The sequence below is a fragment of the Pseudonaja textilis genome, chromosome 4, assembly GCF_049901715.1.
Source record: "Pseudonaja textilis isolate UNSWEBS1 chromosome 4, rPseTex1.2, whole genome shotgun sequence".
Lineage (NCBI taxonomy): Eukaryota > Metazoa > Chordata > Lepidosauria > Squamata > Elapidae > Pseudonaja > Pseudonaja textilis.
The window spans coordinates 24,107,211-24,125,400 of record NC_141993.1 but is presented as its reverse complement, the minus strand read 5'-3'; the positions used below and the strand labels follow the sequence as shown (position 1 = coordinate 24,125,400).

The 18,190-nt window shown below is 43.1% G+C and overlaps 1 protein-coding gene across 1 annotated transcript in view; it reads right to left on the bottom strand.

Moving 5' to 3' along the window:
- LOC113442759 (lysosomal acid lipase/cholesteryl ester hydrolase-like) overlaps positions 1-18,190 on the bottom strand; it is a 38,468-nt gene that overhangs the window by 14,344 nt on the left and 5,934 nt on the right. The window contains exons 2-3 of the mRNA XM_087932201.1: positions 17,691-17,808; positions 4,893-5,091 (exon numbers count right to left, since the gene is read on the bottom strand). Of these exons, the coding sequence (XP_087788327.1) occupies positions 4,893-5,091; positions 17,691-17,808 (317 nt within the window). The remainder of the gene's footprint in view (positions 1-4,892; positions 5,092-17,690; positions 17,809-18,190) is intronic.

The following is an 18,190-nucleotide window of genomic DNA, read 5'->3' as shown; positions in this document are numbered from 1 at the left end:
GCTGCCGATTTATGAGTGGCTTTGGCTGCTGTGGCGTCTGCTGTGGCATCTGCAAGTGCGATGTCTCCCTTGGCCATGATCTTGCTCTGAGTGGTTGGGTCTCTGAGGCCAAGGACGATGCGATCTCTCATGGCTTCCTCAAGGTTGGCGAAGCCACACAAGCCACCCAGGTTCCTCAGGTCTGCCACAAAATCCCCAACGCTCTCACCTTCACGTTGGTCCCTCTGATAGAAATCATGCCTGCGAATGAGAGTTGGCATGGCTGGGGCATAATGGTTGCGCAGGATGGGAGCAAGGGTGTCCCAATCCATGGTCTTAACTTCAGCTGGCTTGGCTAAGGCTTTAGCCATCTTAAAAACGGCTGGTCCACAATGGGTTAGAAAAACGGCTCGTTTCTTGCTGGGCGTGGCATCTTTGAAGTTGTTGGACTCCAGGAACATTTGAAATCTGTCCATGTATGAGTCCCAATCTTCGCTAGCTGGATCGAATGGTGCGGGTGGTATAGCACTGCTGGCCATGTCGCCGTCGTTGCACTCTGTCAGCCACGTGCTCCTTCAGCTAGCTCATTTTAATAGCTTCTGTTGCCTCCGCATCCCATCCTCGTCGCCAGGGTTATATCTGGGAGGACGGTTCAAGAACGGAGGCAAGACTCAGACAGTAACTAAAGCTCTTTGTGACTTCAGATCTGAGCAACTAAACCCAGCCACAGCAGCCCCTTTTATAGGGCTGGCTGCAGCTAGGCAGCCAATGAAGGCGATTTGAGTTTGCCGCTTTTGGCAGGGCCAGTCACGGCAGCCCATTTACTGACCAATCGCATCAGTCTATGGCGACCAATCACGATCGGCTTTCAGCGGGCCAATCAGATTTGCAGGCTACGAGCCTGCTAGTCCAGAACACATCCCTAGTTCTATATTTTTAATTTTAATTATCTCATTATTTTATTTTTTGGTCCCTTCAAGTAATTCCAAGCAACTGTCTAGACAAGTCCCTGAAGTTTACTTGGAAAGATTTTAGACGTAGTTTGCTGTTTGCCTATATTCTAGGAATAAAAGAGACTGATTAGTCCAAGAGCACCAGGTTGGGTTCATGCCAAAGATAGAATTCGAAATCATTTATTGTTGTTAGTTGTGGAAGTTGTGTCTGACCCATTGTGAGCCCATGGACAACATTCCTCTAGGCCTTCCTGTCCTCTACCTTCATCTGGAGTCCATTTAAGCTGACACTGACTGCTTCAGTGACTCCATCCAGCCACCTCATTCTCTGTCATCCCCTTCTTCTTTTGCCCTCAATCATTCCCAGCATTAGGCTCTTCTCCAGTAAGTGTGATGACCCAGGGTGGGATACAAAGCAAACACAGTCACAGAAAACAGGTGAAGCCTCTTTTATTCCTTCACTTTGCTTCCATGTTCCAAATATCTTTGATGGAAAACAAAAAGCTCCCACACAAACAGTTACATGAAGAAGGCAAAAAAGCAACACAAACCAGGAAAGATAAGGGCCGAAGGATGTCCACAGATAACACACACTGGGAAGGACGCCAAACTCAGAGAGAAACTATACACTAGAAATATTTACACACTTTGATTCCAGCGTTCGCCAGTACGCAGGTCCATACTTTTATTCAGTTGTCACAGCTGCAGCCCGTGAAGAGGATCAAGGCCCTCTCCTCCCGAGGAGACCACATCTCTCCCTTATCCTCTCCTCCCTGTGTGCCCTAGGATGGATAGGGGATGGACCCGGGTCCTCCTCTGACTGCTCATCCAGCCTCTGCCCTTCCCCAGCTTCCTCCACAACCTCTGGAGCCACACTTCCACACTCTGTTGGCTGTTCCTCCTGTCCCTCAGAGTCAGTCTCCATCAAGGGCATGATATATTTCTTCTCATTAGGTGGCCAAACTATTTGAGTTTCATTTTCAGGATCTGGCCTTCTAAAGAGCAGTCAGGGTTGATCTCCTCTAGGACTGACCAGTTTGATCACCTTGCAGTCCAAGGGACTCACAGGAGTCTTCTCCAATTCTATAGTGTAAAAGCCTCAGTTCTTTGGCACTCAGCCTTCCTTATGGTCCAAATTTCACAGCCATACTTTGCAACTGGGAAAACCATAGCCTTGAGTATATGCATTTTGGTTGGCAGAGTGATGTTTCTGCTGTCTAGATTTGCCATAGCTTTCCTCCCCAGGAGCAAGCATTTTTTAACTTCTTGGCTGTACTCCCCATCTATGGTGATCTTGGAGCCCAGGTAAATAAAATCTGTCACTACCTCCATTTCTTCCCCATCTATTTGCCAAAAATTGAGAGGGCTGGATACTTTTTTAAATGTTGAGTTTCAAGCCAACATTTGCACTCTCCTCCTTCACTTGCATCAAGCTCTTTAATTCCTCTTCACTTTCTGCCATTAGTGGTATCATATCTGAGGTTGTTAAAATTTCTCCTGGCAATCTTAATTCCAACTTGTGATTCATCTAGCCCCGTCTTTCTTATGATGTGCTCCAGAGGTGGGATGCAAATTTTTTATCTACTGGTTTGGCTTGGTGGATGTGGCTAGGTCGTCATGTGACTGGGGGGGCTGGGGTCTTCTTTTGCCTACTGGGCCTCAGGGAAGCCTCCTGGGAGCAAAAATGGGGTGGGGGGGGTGCTGTGCCTCCTGGGCGAAGCAGTACAACATCGGGGGGTGGGGGGAATCAGCCGTGCTGCACGATTAAGGTTAGCTAGAAAGCAAGAAATCCGACTATTTTCTGCTTTCTAGCTAATCTAAATCGCACAAAAACAGCTGATCAGTGGGGGGTGGAAAGGTAATACCTTTCAACCAAACTGGGCCAAACTGAGAATCCCACCCCGATGTGCTCTGCATATAAGTTAAATAGGCAGGGTGACGGTATACAGCCTTGCTGAACTCCATTCTCACTTCTGAACCAATCAATGGTTCTGTGTCCAGTTCTCACTGTTGCTTCTTGACCCGCATATAGGTTTTTCAAGAGACAAATAAGATGGTCTGGTACTCCCATCTCTTTAAGAACTTGACACAATTTGTTGTGATCCACACAATCAAAGGCTAAGTCATTGTGAGCAAAAGTAGATGTTTTTCTGGAATTCCCTAGCTTTCTCCATGATCCAGCATACGTTGGCAATTTGATCTCTAGTTCCTCTGCCTCTTCAAAATCCTGCCTGTACTTCTGATAGTTCTCAGCCCACATACTGCTGGAGCCTAGTTTGTTGCGTTTTGAGCATAACTTTGTGAAATGAGTGCAATGGTGCAGTAGTTTGAACTTACTTTGGCATTGCCCTTCTTTGGAATTGGAACATAAACTGACCTTATCCAATCCCGTGACCACTATTGCTGGCAAATCGAGTGGAGCACTTTTACTGCATTATCTTTTAAGATTTTGAATAGCTCAGCTGGAATACTGTCACCTCCAGTAGCTTTGTTGTTGCTCAGACTTCCTAAGGCTCATTTGACTTCATATTCCAGGAAGTCTGGCTTGAGGTCAGTGACCACCTCATTGTGGTTATCAGGGATGTTAAGCTCATTCTTGTATAGTTCTTTTGCTACCTCTTCTTAATCTCTTTTGCCTCTGTTACAGTAGGTCCCTGTCATTTTGGTCCTTTATCATTTTTGCATGAAACATTTTCTTCATATCTCCAATTTTCTTGCAGAGATCTCTGGTCCTCCCAATTCTATTGTTTTCTTCTATTTCTTTGCACTGTTCATTTAAGAAGGCATTCTTATCTCTTCTAGCTATTTTCTGGAATTTTGCATTCAATTGGGTGTTTCTTTCTCTTTCTCCTTTGTTTTCCACTTCCCCTTTTTCCTGAGCTATTTGAAAGCTTCGTCAGTCAGTCATTTTGCTTTCTTCTATTTCTTTTTCTTTGGTATGGTTTTAGTTGCTACCTCTTGTACAATGTTGTGAACCTCCGTCCATAGTTCTTCAGACACTCTATCAGATCTAATTCCTTAAATGTCACCTCTACTGTATATTCATTAGGGATTTAATTTAGTTCATACCTTAGTGGCCTAGTGCTTTTCCCTACTTTCTTCAATTTAAGCCTAAATTTTGCAAATTTTGCAGCTCAGGATCTGAGCCACGCTCAGATCCTGGTCTTGTTTTACTGACTGTATAGAGCTTCTCTATCTTTGGCTGCAGAGCACATAGTCAATCTGATTTCTGTGTTGACTGCCTGGTGATGTCCATGTGCAGAGTCGTCTCTTGGGTTGTTGGAAAAGAATGTTTGCTATGACCATCATATTCTCTTGACAAAATTTTACCAGCCTGGGCCCTGCTTCATTTTGTGCTCCAAGGCCAAACTTGCCCGTTATTCTGGTTATCTTTGGGCTTCCCACTTTAGCATTCGAATCCCCCATGATGATAAGGACATCATTTTTTGGTGTTAATTCTAGAAGGTGTTGTAGGGCTTCATAGTACTGGTCAACTTCATCCTCTTCAGCACCAGTGGTTAGTGGTTGGACAACTCTGATGTTGAATGGTTTGCTTTGGATTCAAACTGAGATCATTCCGTCATTTTGGGGATTGTATCCCAGTAGTACTTTTCCTACTCTTTTATTGACTATGAGGGCTACTCCATTTCTTCTGAGATATTCTTGCCTGCAGTAGTATACCTGATGGTCATCTGGATTAAATTTACCCATTCCTGTCCATTTTAGTTCTCTGATCCCTAAGATGTTGATGTTCAGTCTCATCACCTCTTGTTTGGCCACATCCAACTTGCCTTGATTCATGGATCTTACATTCCAGGTTCCTATGGAGTATAGATTTTTACAGCATCGGACTTTCCTTTCACCATCAGGTATGCCTTGACCACTAGAACAAACTATCCCCTGCTTCTATCTTTTTAAGATAATAATTAATTATCTGCTATCCCTTTTAAATATTCTTACCTAAAGCTCCAGAATTCCTTCTGCCACGGCTTCAGTGTCTTATGATTTGAAGACCAGATGTTTCCTCTGCTGTTTCCAAGCCAAACATCATAACCATTATCTGCTAATATGAAACCAAAACTGTTGTGGGGCTGGTTAGAAATCCAGTGGGAACCATCTCCAAGGACACTATGTAGCAAAAACACAACCGGCCGTGCAGCTGTAAAATAAAAAGAGATGCTTTTTTAAATGAGCCAGATCATTGAAGATTGCAAAAAAATATATATGTATTGGTTTCAAATAAAACTTCCAAAGAATCACCATTTCTGGTGCATTGTCATAGTCTATTATTAGAAATAGTGTATGTTACACTGGCTGGAATGAAAGCATGATCATTATGTGGCTAAAGCTATAGAGTTTAGGAACTGAGTGTTATGGATCAAGAAATGAGAGGCTAGACCAGAGCATTACCAAGGAATGGCTTTATTCAACGGAATAAAGGGCTGTCGCGTCTGCAGGCTAACAAGCAGACATGCTCAGCAAACAGCGGCTGGCTCAACCTTGCAGCCGGCTTTTATAACCGGCTGTCGAAGGGAGCCAGCCAATGGGAGCTGCAAACGCCCCCGCAATAGGAACGGACCTGGTTGGGAACTTCGGTCAGTCTTAAGGACATAACACCCCTTCCCCCCAGATGTGAACATGTATAGTCTTTTAGGTATGCTGGTGGTCTGTGCTGGCGCCCAGAGCGCCGTGGCCCCGGTGAGTCACTGTGTGGCACAGAGTTCGGGGAACCTGGACTGGCGGGAGTTGTAGTGCAGTCAGGATCTGGAAACCGGACGGGTTCCAGCGCAAGGTCGCTGCCACCGGGTTGGGTTGCCTCAAAGTCTCTGTCCCCCAAACCTGAGGCCTCGGTGGTCAGCAATGAAGGAAAGTCAGGTGTGCCGACTTGGCCTGTTGCTCGCTCCCTCAGTTCGGGTGGTGGTGACAGGTTTCTCTGATGATCGCCGATTGGACTCTGGAGAGGTGACTGGAGATTCACCGGAGTCCTTGAATCTGCGTTGGTGTGGACGCTCCATCGCCGCCTTATCTGGTCCAGGTGTCTGCGCCAAACGCGTCCGTCTTCCAATTGGACCCGATAAGATCTCGGACCTGTGACGGCGATGATCTTCCCTGGAACCCACAATGGATCACCGGCGTAGTTCCTGTTAGTGTTTGGGGACAAACCCCCAAACAGAATGTGCAGCAGCAGTCAAGCCAGGCAGCCAAATGAGAGAGGAAGGGCCCTAGAGTTTACACACACTGATGACAAACACTGTTTGTAGTTTAAATAGTTGTTTAATCCAATTAGAGTTTAAACATTGTCAATCAATCCATATGTCATTCACAAATATATCCATTCAGTAACTTAGTCCATTTACTAGTCAGTTCTATATCCTTATCTGCTTGTAAAGATATCTTCTCCTCTGATACCTTTCCTTTTGAAGACAACGCTGAGTATTCACAGGATATCAGCGCATCAATGAAATAGCCCTTTCGTTCAGGTATTCAAACAGTTGTAGCAAACAGTAGCAAACAAAACAGTAGCAAGCAGATAACAAGCAGAGCAGAGCAGAGAGTTACGTTTCTCTTACTGCCTTTTAATGCCGTTTGTAACCGCACCCTTAATTAGTTACTTACAAGCAGTTTTGTGCTTAAAGCTACAGGTTACAAACACCCAAACCTTGGTTTATATATTTATTCACCCAAACTTAGTTGGTGTATCAATGTTATACCCAACATTCTCCCCTTTTGGGTGATATAAATATATAATACCCTTACAATCTAAAACCATACTTTACACAACTCTCTTGGTGCTTTATGACACCTTGGGCTTTAGTAAAGTTATCAGCTATATTGTCCTCCGACATGCAGTACTCCAGCTGTATCATTTTACTCTTTACAGATTGTCTAACGTTTAAGTATCTTAAATCTGTATGCTTGCTCCTAGTTTTTACTGCAATATTTGTGGCCATTTGAATTGCTGCCTGATTATCTTCATGTACAATTATAGGATAATTTACAGTTAATCCCATGTCATTCATCATCTGCTTATACATGATTAATTCAGTACATAATAACGACAAACAGGAGAATTCTGCTTCCATAGTAGACAAACTTATATGCTGTTGTCTTATTGACTTCCAACCTATTAATGTCTTACCCAGCATTATGGCTGTTCCCGAAGTCGACTTTCTTGTGTCTCTTTCTGATGCAAAACTAGCATCTGCATAAGCACTCAGTATTAGATCACCTTTTGGTTCTAGATACAGTGCATGGTGTAATGTTCCTTTAAGATATCTTAAAATTCTCTTTAATGCTTTCCAACGACATTGAAGTGGATCATTATTATGTCGTGCCAGTTGATTAACACTATAAGCTATATCTGGCCTTGACCAATTGCTAATGTATGATAAGCTACCAATCAAAGATTGATATATTACCTTATCAAATTTGGGACTTTGAGCATCCATTTTGCAAATATCCTGACTCATTGGAGTCTTTGCAGTCTTACAAAGTTCCATCTTATAATCTATTAGCAATTTAGATATCTTATCCTCCTGAGATATCTTAAAACCTTTCTGTGTTTTTAGTATATTCAAACCTAGATATTTCTTTATCTCCCCTAATTGCTTGATTTTTATTTTCTTAGCTAATGATGCTATTATTTTATTGGCTTCATCATTAGTTTCTGTAATCAAAGCAATATCATCTGTGAATAATAGTAATAATGATATTTTCCCATTTGTCTCCCTTTTAAATAGACATGGATCAAGCTAAACCAGCTTTAAACCCTATATTGTTTAGTTCCTTTACAATATACTGGTTCCATTCATAGCCTGATTGTTTAAGACCATAGAGGCTCTTTTTAACAACCAATAATCATTATTATTTTCACCTTTAAATCCAATAGGTTTTTTCATGTATACAGTATGTCTTAGTGGAGCGTGCAAGTAAGCAGTTTCTACATCTAGATGGTTGACTATATATTTCTTGCTTGCTGCCCACACTAAAGCTGCCCTTAATGTTGCTGCTTTAAGGCTAGGTGCAAATACCTCATCATAGTCATTGGCATTTTGTCTAAAACCTTGAGCTACTAATCGTGCCTTATGGATTATATTACCATCTTTTTCAGTTTTTATCTTAAAAATCCATTTGCAGCCAATGGGTTTTATATCAACAGGTAATCTCGCATTTTCATATACTTTCATATCCTTTAAGGATTTCAATTCCTTATTCATTGCTGCATACCAACTTTCCTTATCTTTAGTAGGATACATTTTTATTTCATCTACAGTATATGGAACTTTATTAATCTGGCACACTGTGTTAGCCTGGTATCTATCAGGCGGTCTAGATATTCGTGTAGTTCTTCTGGGAATTACAGGGCTTGTATGAGGACTTTTTGAATTACTACCTGTTCCTGTTCCTCAGCTTGCTCAGCTATTGGTACTATTTCTTCCTTTATGGGCTCTATCTCTGCCTGTATTTCTCTCTTTACTTTATTCTTAAAGTTACAGGGATAATTAATGAGATTTCTATAGGATTCAATAATTACTTCTTTATTGTTATCCTGTTCTAACTTATCCCATCCTACGTGCTCTAGAAATTGGGCATTGGCACTACATAACACCTTAGATGTGCCTTTTTCCCAAAATCTATATGCCCTATGGTTTGCTTGGTAACCAACGAAGAATAATTGTTTAGCTCTGTGTTGCCCTTTACGCCTGAGTTGTGTAGGGATATGCACCCATGCTGGTGCACCAAATGTGTGCAGGTAACTCAGATCAGGCTTCCTGCCATGCCACATGGTGAATGGTATTTCACCAGTAGTTGTGTTAACAACGTTGTTCAATATGTTATTAGCACACATTGTGGCCTCCCCCCACAAAGAATCAGGTAATCCAGAATCAGTTAACATTGATCTAACCATTGCCTGTAGTGTTTGGCCTCTTCTCTCAATAAATGCGTTGTGTTGTGGTCTCTATGGTGCAGATTTCTTGTGCTCTATTCCAGCTACCTTTAATCTATTCTGGAATTTGCTGTTAACAAATTCCGTACCATTATCTGTCACCAGGGTTATCAGTTGCCGTTTAGTTTTTCTTTCTGCAAATTTTAACCAGTTGAAGAAATGTTGATATGTTTCAGTTTTGCTTTTCATTAGGTAGCAAAACCCATATCTAGAATAATGGTCCATAATGCTCAGTATATATCGAGCACCCCCATACTGGGTTTCTTTGGACCTATAATGTCTGCAAATACTACTTCTAAAGGTTCTTTAGTTTTGAAACCATTTAGCCTATTTGCAGGCAATATTTTACTCTTATCTTCACAGCAGACATTACAACGCAAATATTTATCACAAGGTTTTAACCTTATTCCATCAGATAACTCTACTGTACGTTTTAGCATTTTAAAATTTACATGCCCCAAACGCCTATGCAATAAATGGATACATTCATTATGAGGCTTTATATTGTTAAATACAGTCTGTGCCTCCCCTTTCTTACTATCATGTAATACATACAATGTTCCATTTAAAGCTGCAGTTACCCTTTTGTTATCTTTTTCAATTATGCAATTATTATCCTTAAATGTAATTACATAACCTAGTTTGTCTAATACCCTTACAGAAAGCAAGTTCACCTTTAACTGTGGTACATACAACATTTTTATATCCTGGTTTAAGCATGGACACTATGCAATATCTTCTCCCTTGGCCTTGAGGTTCCAGCCATTAGCAAGTGATATATGTTGAGAGCTTGTAGACATTTTTATAAATTTTGTCTTATCTCTCGTGATGCAGTGGGATGCACCACTGTCCACCACCCATAAATCATTCTTCACATCACAGTTGCTAAACGTGGCTAGTTCAAAGGATTTCTTTGGCTTTTTTACATTCTGGCTTTTTTCTTTTCTGCAGAATCTTGCCAAATGTCCTCTGCCTCCACAATTAAAACACTTTTTAATTGTGTATGCCGTCGAAGATAAATTCTCTTCTTCCGGGTGCTTTAATTTACTTAGTTGGTTTCTTTCAAGCTTTGAAGATAATTTCTCTTTTTTATTAGGTTTATCTTCTCTCAGCTGGTCACGTTCAAACCTTCTTCTGGCTTCTTCTAATAGCCTGCCGGTAATCTCGGTTAATGATAAACTATCTTTTGGCAATACTTCTAAAGTAGTCACATAATCATCATAGCTTTGATCTAATGAAGACAGTATGATGTATACTTGTTGCAACTCATTAAATATAAGCTCTTTTTCTTGTAATTCCTGAAAAATGCTCTTCATACAATTTAAATGAGTTAACATGTCTCCATTCTTCTGAAGATGTGTTCGAAATAGTTTGCGTGTAAGATATATATGAGCTCCTACACTGTCCCGAACATATATCTTCCTGAGGTTCTCCCAGCAGTTTGCAGCATTTTCCTCTCCACGGATATGGATAAGTTGCTGGTCAGAGAGAGTCAGTCCTATGATGCATAAAGCCTGCTCATTCTTTCGTTTATAGTCTTGTATCTTTTTGTCATCCTCTTCAACATTAGGATCTAAGTTAGTCACATCTGGTGGGTTTGTTATTATGTCCCACAAACCTTCTCTTCGTAGAAGTAAACTACATTTCATTGACCATGAAACATAGTTTGTTCCATCTAGTCTGGATATCATGGACAGATTTGGCAAATTTACTTGTGCCATTGCTCTTCAGATATGTAACTATTTAAAAACTAATGAAAAACAGTTTGTTTTTACAGTAATGTGCAACTCACACCAACTCTCACTGCTATATCCTGGTTAGTTAGACTGTGCTCACTGGGCCCATAACCAATGTTAGTGTTTGGGGACAAACCCCCAAACAGAATGTGCAGCAGCAGTCAAGCCAGGCAGCCAAATGAGAGAGGAAGGGCCCTAGAGTTTACACACACTGATGACAAACACTGTTTGTAGTTTAAATAGTTGTTTAATCCAATTAGAGTTTAAACATTGTCAATCAATCCATATGTCATTCACAAATATATCCATTCAGTAATTTAGTCCATTTACTAGTCAGTTCTATATCCTTATCTGCTTGTAAAGATATCTTCTCCTCTGATACCTTTCCTTTTGAAGACAACGCTGAGTATTCACAGGATATCAGCGCATCAATGAAATAGTCCTTTTGTTCAGGTATTCAAACAGTTGTAGCAAACAGTAGCCATTTAGCCTTTTAATGCCGTTTGTAACCGCACCCTTAATTAGTTACTTACAAGCAGTTTTGTGCTTAAAGCTACAAGTTACAAACACCCAAACCTTGGTTTATATATTTATTCACCCAAACTTAGTTGGTGTATCAATGTTATACCCAACAGTTCCTAGTGAACACTGGGTTCTGCAACACAAAATCCCTGACCAAACTGTCAGAATTTAGAGGGGTATCAGGGCAGTAGTGGGGGTGTAGCCTGTCTAGCACAGTTCTGAGGCGTCTACCCATTAGGAGTTCTGCTGGTGATTTGTTTGTGACTGTACAGGGAGTTGTGTGTTGGCTTAGAAGGAAACGGGAGAGTCTCGAATGCCAGTCTTCCTGGTTGAACCTGGCCAACGCCTCTTTCGCTGACCCAACGGCTCTCTCCACTAACCCGTTGCTGGCAGGGTGAAAGGGGGCCGTGAGGATGTGCCTGATACCCAGGTTGGTGGCGAACCTGCTGAACTCTGCCGATGCAAATTGTGGGCCATTATCTGACACCAGGGTATCTGGTAGGCCGTGTGTCACGAACAGATGGGTCAGGGCTTTGGCAACCGCCTGGGTGGTGGTCGTGGGTAGGAGGGCCACATCAATCCATTTTGAATACGAATCCACGACCACCAAGAAAGTCTTGCCGTGCGTTGGTCTGGCCAAGTCAATATGTAGCCGTGACCAAGGTGCGTTGGCACTTTCCCACTTAGTGGGTGTGGTGATTGGCGGTGATGGTCTGGATTCCTGACAGGGGCGACAAGAGCTTACCCACTTGACGATCTCGTCGTCCATGCCGGGCCACCAGACGTAGCTACGAGCCAACGCCTTCATCCGGACAATGCCCGGGTGGCCCTCGTGCAGTGCTCTTAGGACGGCCGTTCACAGTGTGGTTGGAATGATGACTCTGGTCCCCCACAGCAGGCAACCCTGTAAACTGGAAAGCTCGTGTTGGCGAGTCTTAAAGGGAGTGAATTCGGTTGCAAAGTTAGTGGCCGGCCACCCCCTCCTTACCCAGTCCAGGACCTGGGCGATTGTTCTGTCCTTCTTGGAATGGGAGGCAATGTCGCTAGCGGTAACAGGTAGATTAGGTTCGGTAACGTCAAAGATGGCATGGACCGGTGCGGGGTCCTCCACGGGAGCAGGCAGAGGGCAGCGGCTGAGGGCATCGGCATGGCTCAGAGTTTTTCCCGGGCAGTGGATGAGTTTGTAGGAGTAAGCCGCCAGGAACAAAGTCCATCTCGTCATCCTGGGTGACAATACTTGAGGGGTTTGTTTGTCCCCGGATAAAAGTCCCAGAAGTGGTTTATGATCTGTGACTAGTTCGAAATTGTGACCAAAAAGGAATTCGTGAAATTTTTTTACCGCAGCAACTGCGGCTAGGGCCTCCTTATCAATTTGGCTGTAATTACGCTCGGTAGATGAAAAGGTTCTGGAAAAGAAGGCAATTGGTGCCTTGGAGCCGTTGGGCAATCTGTGGCTTAAAACAGCTCCTATCCCAAAAGGGGATGCATCTGCGGCCAAGACTAAAGGAAGGCGTTGGTCAAATTGTATTAAGACTGCGTCTGAGGTAAGTAGAGATTTGACAGCTTTGAAAGCATAATCTTCTTTCGGTCCCCAGTGCCATGGTGCCTTATTGTCTAGGAGCCTGTGCAAGGGTTCCGCTACTGTGGCTTTGTGGGGTAGGAATGACGCGTAGAAATTTAATAAACCCAAGAAGGCTTGTAGCTCTGATTTTGTAGACGGCGTGGGAGCCTCGTGAATAGCTTTGACTTTCGATTCCAGTGGGTGGATGCCAGAGGCGTCAATTCTATATCCCAGAAAGTCCACCTGCTTAGTGGCGATGGCACACTTCTCCCTTTTTAGTTTGAGGCCATGCTGTCTGAACCTGTCTAATACCGCTCTGACTCTTTGGAATAGTTGGGGTCTGTCCCTGGCTGAGACCAATATGTCGTCAAAATAAGGTACCACGCCAGGGAGGCCCTGAAGAATTCGTTCCATTAGTGACTGGAAGATACCTGGGGCGACACTAATGCCAAATTGGAGACGCTTGCACCTGAACGCCCCCCTGTGAGTCACGATAGTTTGTAGGTCGGCTGTTTGACTGTCAACAGGGAACTGCTGATATGCTTGTGACATGTCCAATTTGGCGAAAATGGTGCCAGGCTCGAATGTGTGTAGAAGGTGCTGAATGACCGGGACTGGGTAAGCGCTAACCCGGTTAATTGTGGTCTTATAGTCTGAGCAAATTCTCAGACTGCCATCTTTTTTGAGAGGCATGACAATAGGGGTCTCCCATTTAGCAAAATCCGTGGGCTCAATTACTCCTTGCTTGAGTAATTTGTCTAGCTCCGCGTCCAGCTTAGGGCGTATAGCAAAAGGGACTCTACATGGCTTTAAACGGACGGGAACTGCTTGGGGGTCTACAGAGAAAGAAATGGGTGTGCCATTGTAACAGCCTAATTCACTGCTAAATACATCAGAGTAGTCAGAAAATAGGGAGTCGATATCAGAAGCTGAGACAGCATGGATACCCATTATACTAAGGCCGAGATAGGGGAACCAATCCAACCCCAAAAGACTAGGGAGGGTACCGTCAACAACCACTAAAGACAAATGGCCTTTGAAGGTTTTGAATTTAACGAGGAACTTGCCTTTGCCGAGTACAGGGATGTTCTTCCCTTGATAATCCCTCAAGGTGAGATGGCACTTTTGAAGTTGTTTCTTTGATAGGCTGGGTTGGATTTTCTTGAGTGTGCCCCACGAGATGATTGAGAGCGCTGACCCCGTGTCCACTTCCATGCGGCAAGGTTTACCTTCTAAATGGATAGAAAGTGTGATTTTATTAGTGGTATGAAAAGTGTGATTGGCGTGATAGCAAGTGTAACAGCTTTCTACTTGCCTTTGGGGCCTAGAAGGAGAATAAAAAGATGACCTTTGTGGCGTGTTGTGTGTTGCTTGGCAGGCCCTGGCGATATGGCCCTTCTTGTGGCAGTTGTTGCAGGTAGCGTTCCGGAACCTGCAAGTTGTCCGGGAGTGGGAACCTCCACAGGATAGGCACAAGAGAATGTGTTTTGGAGCGTTGCTGTTATCCTGCCTGGCCCCTACCTGTGGCTGCCTCAATGGCTTGAGACGATGAACTTCTGAGTGTTCAGTAGGGTCGTCCTCACTCACCACCTCCTCGGAGTGAACAGTGATGGCACTGGTTTTCGGTATCATGCCCTGGATCTCGGCGGCTGACTGGGATGCTAGCTCTGCTGCTAAGGCTTCCTCAACGGCTTGGGAAAGGCTGAGGTCTTTTCTGGCCAGCAAACGCCTCTGGAGCCTTAGATCCTTGACCCCGCAGACGAGTTGGTCAAGCAACATGTCATCTAGGTAATTCTTGAACTCACAGTGGAGAGCTGCTGTCCTCAGGGCGGCCATGTATTGATTGATGGACTCCCCTTTGGCTTGTTTCCTCATTCAAAAAGCAAAACGCCTCGCGATCCGCGGTGGTTTAGGGGAGTAATGATTAGAAAGTGTTTCCAGCAGCTCTGGCCACGGAACGTTCTTGATTTCTCGTGGAGCAAAAAGAGCTGTTGCGGTATTGAAGACTGCAGCCCCGCAGTAGCTGAGGAAATATGACTTTATCCGGTGTTCCGCTGCATCAGCCAGACCGATGGCATCAATATAGTGATTGAAGCGGTTTTTGTAAGAGCAGTTTCTTAATTCTGTAAGATTGAAGAGTTTCTGTAACCGCTGGAAGAACGGTTTCTCTTCATCCGGCTTAAAGGGCGGAAATGCTGGGTTAGTGTTCATAATGGCGCCTCAGTCTTGGGTAGACTGCTCTCTCTCTCTGGGTATACGAGGCTCAATATGCGCTAGCGTGACCGCAGGCGGCTGTGGCTGCAGCAACTTACCTGGCTCAATGACTTCAGCTCTGTGCTTGTGAGTGTTAGAGGCTATTGCTGTAATGCCGTGACTATCAGCAATTTTGAATCTCGTGCTCCCGGAGAGCGTTGGCGGCTGCAACTGACAGAGATTCAAATTTTGCGCTCTCTGGGCGCGTTGGCAGCTGTGGACACAGCGCCGAGCTTTGCTTGAGTTTTCGAATTCAAACGACAGCAGTTTGAATTTCGCGCTCTTTTCAGAGCAGGGCGGCTGTAGCTTCAGCGCCTGACTTCACTCTCTCTCTGTAGCTTCCTGTGCGAGCGGCTACAGATGCTTCACTTTCACTTAGCTAACTAGCGAACTGACTGAGCTCTCTGCTTCGCGGCTGCGGATCAGTTGCCGATCGTGACTTTCAGCTCAATTGAATACTTCTGGTTAGCCGATCCCACCTTCGTCGCCAGTGTTATGGATCAAGAAATGAGAGGCTAGACCAGAGCATTACCAAGGAATGGCTTTATTCAACGGAATAAAGGGCTGTCGCGTCTGCAGGCTAACAAGCAGACATGCTCAGCGAACAGCGGCTGGCTCAACCTTGCAGCCGGCTTTTATAACCGGCTGTCGAAGGGAGCCAGCCAATGGGAGCGGCAAACGCCCCCGCAATAGGAACGGACCTGGTTGGGAACTTCGGTCAGTCTTAAGGACATAACACTGAGGTTTTACTGATTCAATGGATCTACTCTAAGCATATCCGATTCCATTCCTTTGTCTCTAACATTACGATATATTCTCAACAGTATCATGATATAATATCCAAATCAGAGGTGGTATTCAGCAGGTTCTGACCAGTTCTGGAGAACCAGTAGTGGAAATTTTGGGTAGTTTGGAATACCACTCTGACTAGTCCCGCCCCAATCTATTCTCTACCTCCCGAGTCCCAGCTAATCAGCTGGGTCTTCTTACTCCTGTGGACACTGTAGAGGAGAATGGAGCTGGAAAGCAGGTTGGTGGGGTGGGGACAGAATAGGAATTTTACAGTATCCTTCCTCTGGAGTGGGCTGGGAATGGAGATTTACAGTATCCTTCCCCTGCCATGCCCACCAAGCGACGCCCACCAAGCCACACCACGCCCACCAAGCCACACCACACCCACCAAGCCACACCCACAGAACCGGTAGTAAAAAATGTCTGAATCCCACCACTGATCCAAATCTAGACCCTTATATGCAAAGGATGTAGAACTTTTCTTTTTTTAAAAGAAATTGCCTATTGGATTACCAATCATCTTACAAATAGTATTGTTAGGCATCCAGAATTGTCCATGGTAATCAATCACTCCGAAACAAGTATAATCTCCAAATGATTTATTAGGAACAGCTCTGGTACTCCTATTCAATTTCCAAACTGAAAGTTATTTTCAGCGGGTTTCACAAAATCCACCTTCTCTCCTCCCACTTCTTATATTTCATTAATCACGAGAACCAATTAAATACAGTTGGATTTTTTTTAATGTGACATACCTTGAACTTTCCAACTCCTCCAACCCCCTTTGCGTTCCTTATAACAATCTTGGCAGCTGAATCTCAGAGCTGACAAGTATTATAATTAAAATACCTCCGGATGCCTCAGTAAACCCTCAAATTGAGTATATATTTCTCTTAATCTTTCAAGACTCAACCTATTTAAATTATGCATTGGACTACTAAGCAGATTTAATCGCTAAAACTTTTTACCAGTTCTTCTAAAACAGGAGTCACCTTTCAATGTATTTTTTTTTTAAATCTAGTTTGTATTTTGGGCGCTTTTGTTCTTGGTGGTTTCTTTTTTGCAACATCTGTTGCCAGTACCTGTCACAATAGCCATTTTATAATGCCATTCTTGTTTTTAAAACTTGTTTTAATTGAAAAGAGGAGTGTAAGATTCTCAAAATCTCCATTAAACGGTCAGTTGGTCACTTAAACTTATAGGTCCTTCAAGGAACATTGACTAAGCAGCTCTAGTGGCCTAGAGGTGGAGTTCTTTCCTCACAATCAGGAGGCTGTGAGTTCAATCCTATATATAGGCTAATATTGGAAGTAGATTCTCCTACTTTTGCAGAGGATTGGATTGATCCCTTCCAACTGTGTTATTCTATTTTCTATACTATCTCCTTTTCTTTTTCTTTATTTTAATATATATATATTATTTTATTTTTACAACCAGTCCATCTTCCATTTAAACAGTGTGCTGTCTGGATGCAAATATCTTGTACAATAACCATTATAATTAATACAAGTTTTTTACTGTAATATTAATGACTACATCTTACTTTAAACTACTCTACATACTACATCCATTATATAACGATCCCCTTCTTATTTAACTCTATATTCATATGCTAGAAAAAGACTATCTCCTTTTCTAAGATATTGAAAGGAGAAGGTTACAGTACAATTCCTGGTAACACCCAATACAAATATCGATGTTCATTCTGAAATCATCACATTTCATTTTGAAGAGATAGATCATTCCACCCCAATTATTGAAAAGTATTCTCAGCCATGTTCTGTAAAATTGTTGCACGAGGTCATATAGTTTTGTCAAGAGGAGAATGGTCCTGCCCTTCAGATCCGAAGAGAAAAAGGTGCTTTCCAGGTATGGAGTGCAAGTCCATTTGCCATTTCTTAAACCAGACTGCAATTGAATGCCATTTGACTTGGCCATGGTCTTACCTTTACTTGCACCATTATGCCTTCCATGTGGCATTCTGTTAATGAGAAGTATATATCCATCTTCCGTTTCAACATGATATTCCTCACTTGGATAGTTATGGAAATTGATAATTTCACTCTGTCCATAGGAAGAAAAGATAACAGAGCAAACTTGTGTGAATTTATATTTTCTGAACATAAATGGGCAAACAAGATGACGAATACTGTGGAAACCTCAGGCATATTCCTCTTCCATGACCTCCAACATCAAGAAAGTTGCCAAAAGTATAGACCTTCAAAAGATGGACCATAAGCAAGATCAGATTTATTTGTTGAGGATCCACTGATTAGAGTGGGACACTTGAGCCTAGAATATTGAACCTTTTCACAATATTCTAATTTTCTGAGATTGTGGATTTGGGGTTTTCATGAGCTGTAAGCCATAATCATCTCAATTATGACAAATCACAGCTTGAACTATCTTGCTTTGTATGTAATGAGTCTATCTCATATATTACTGA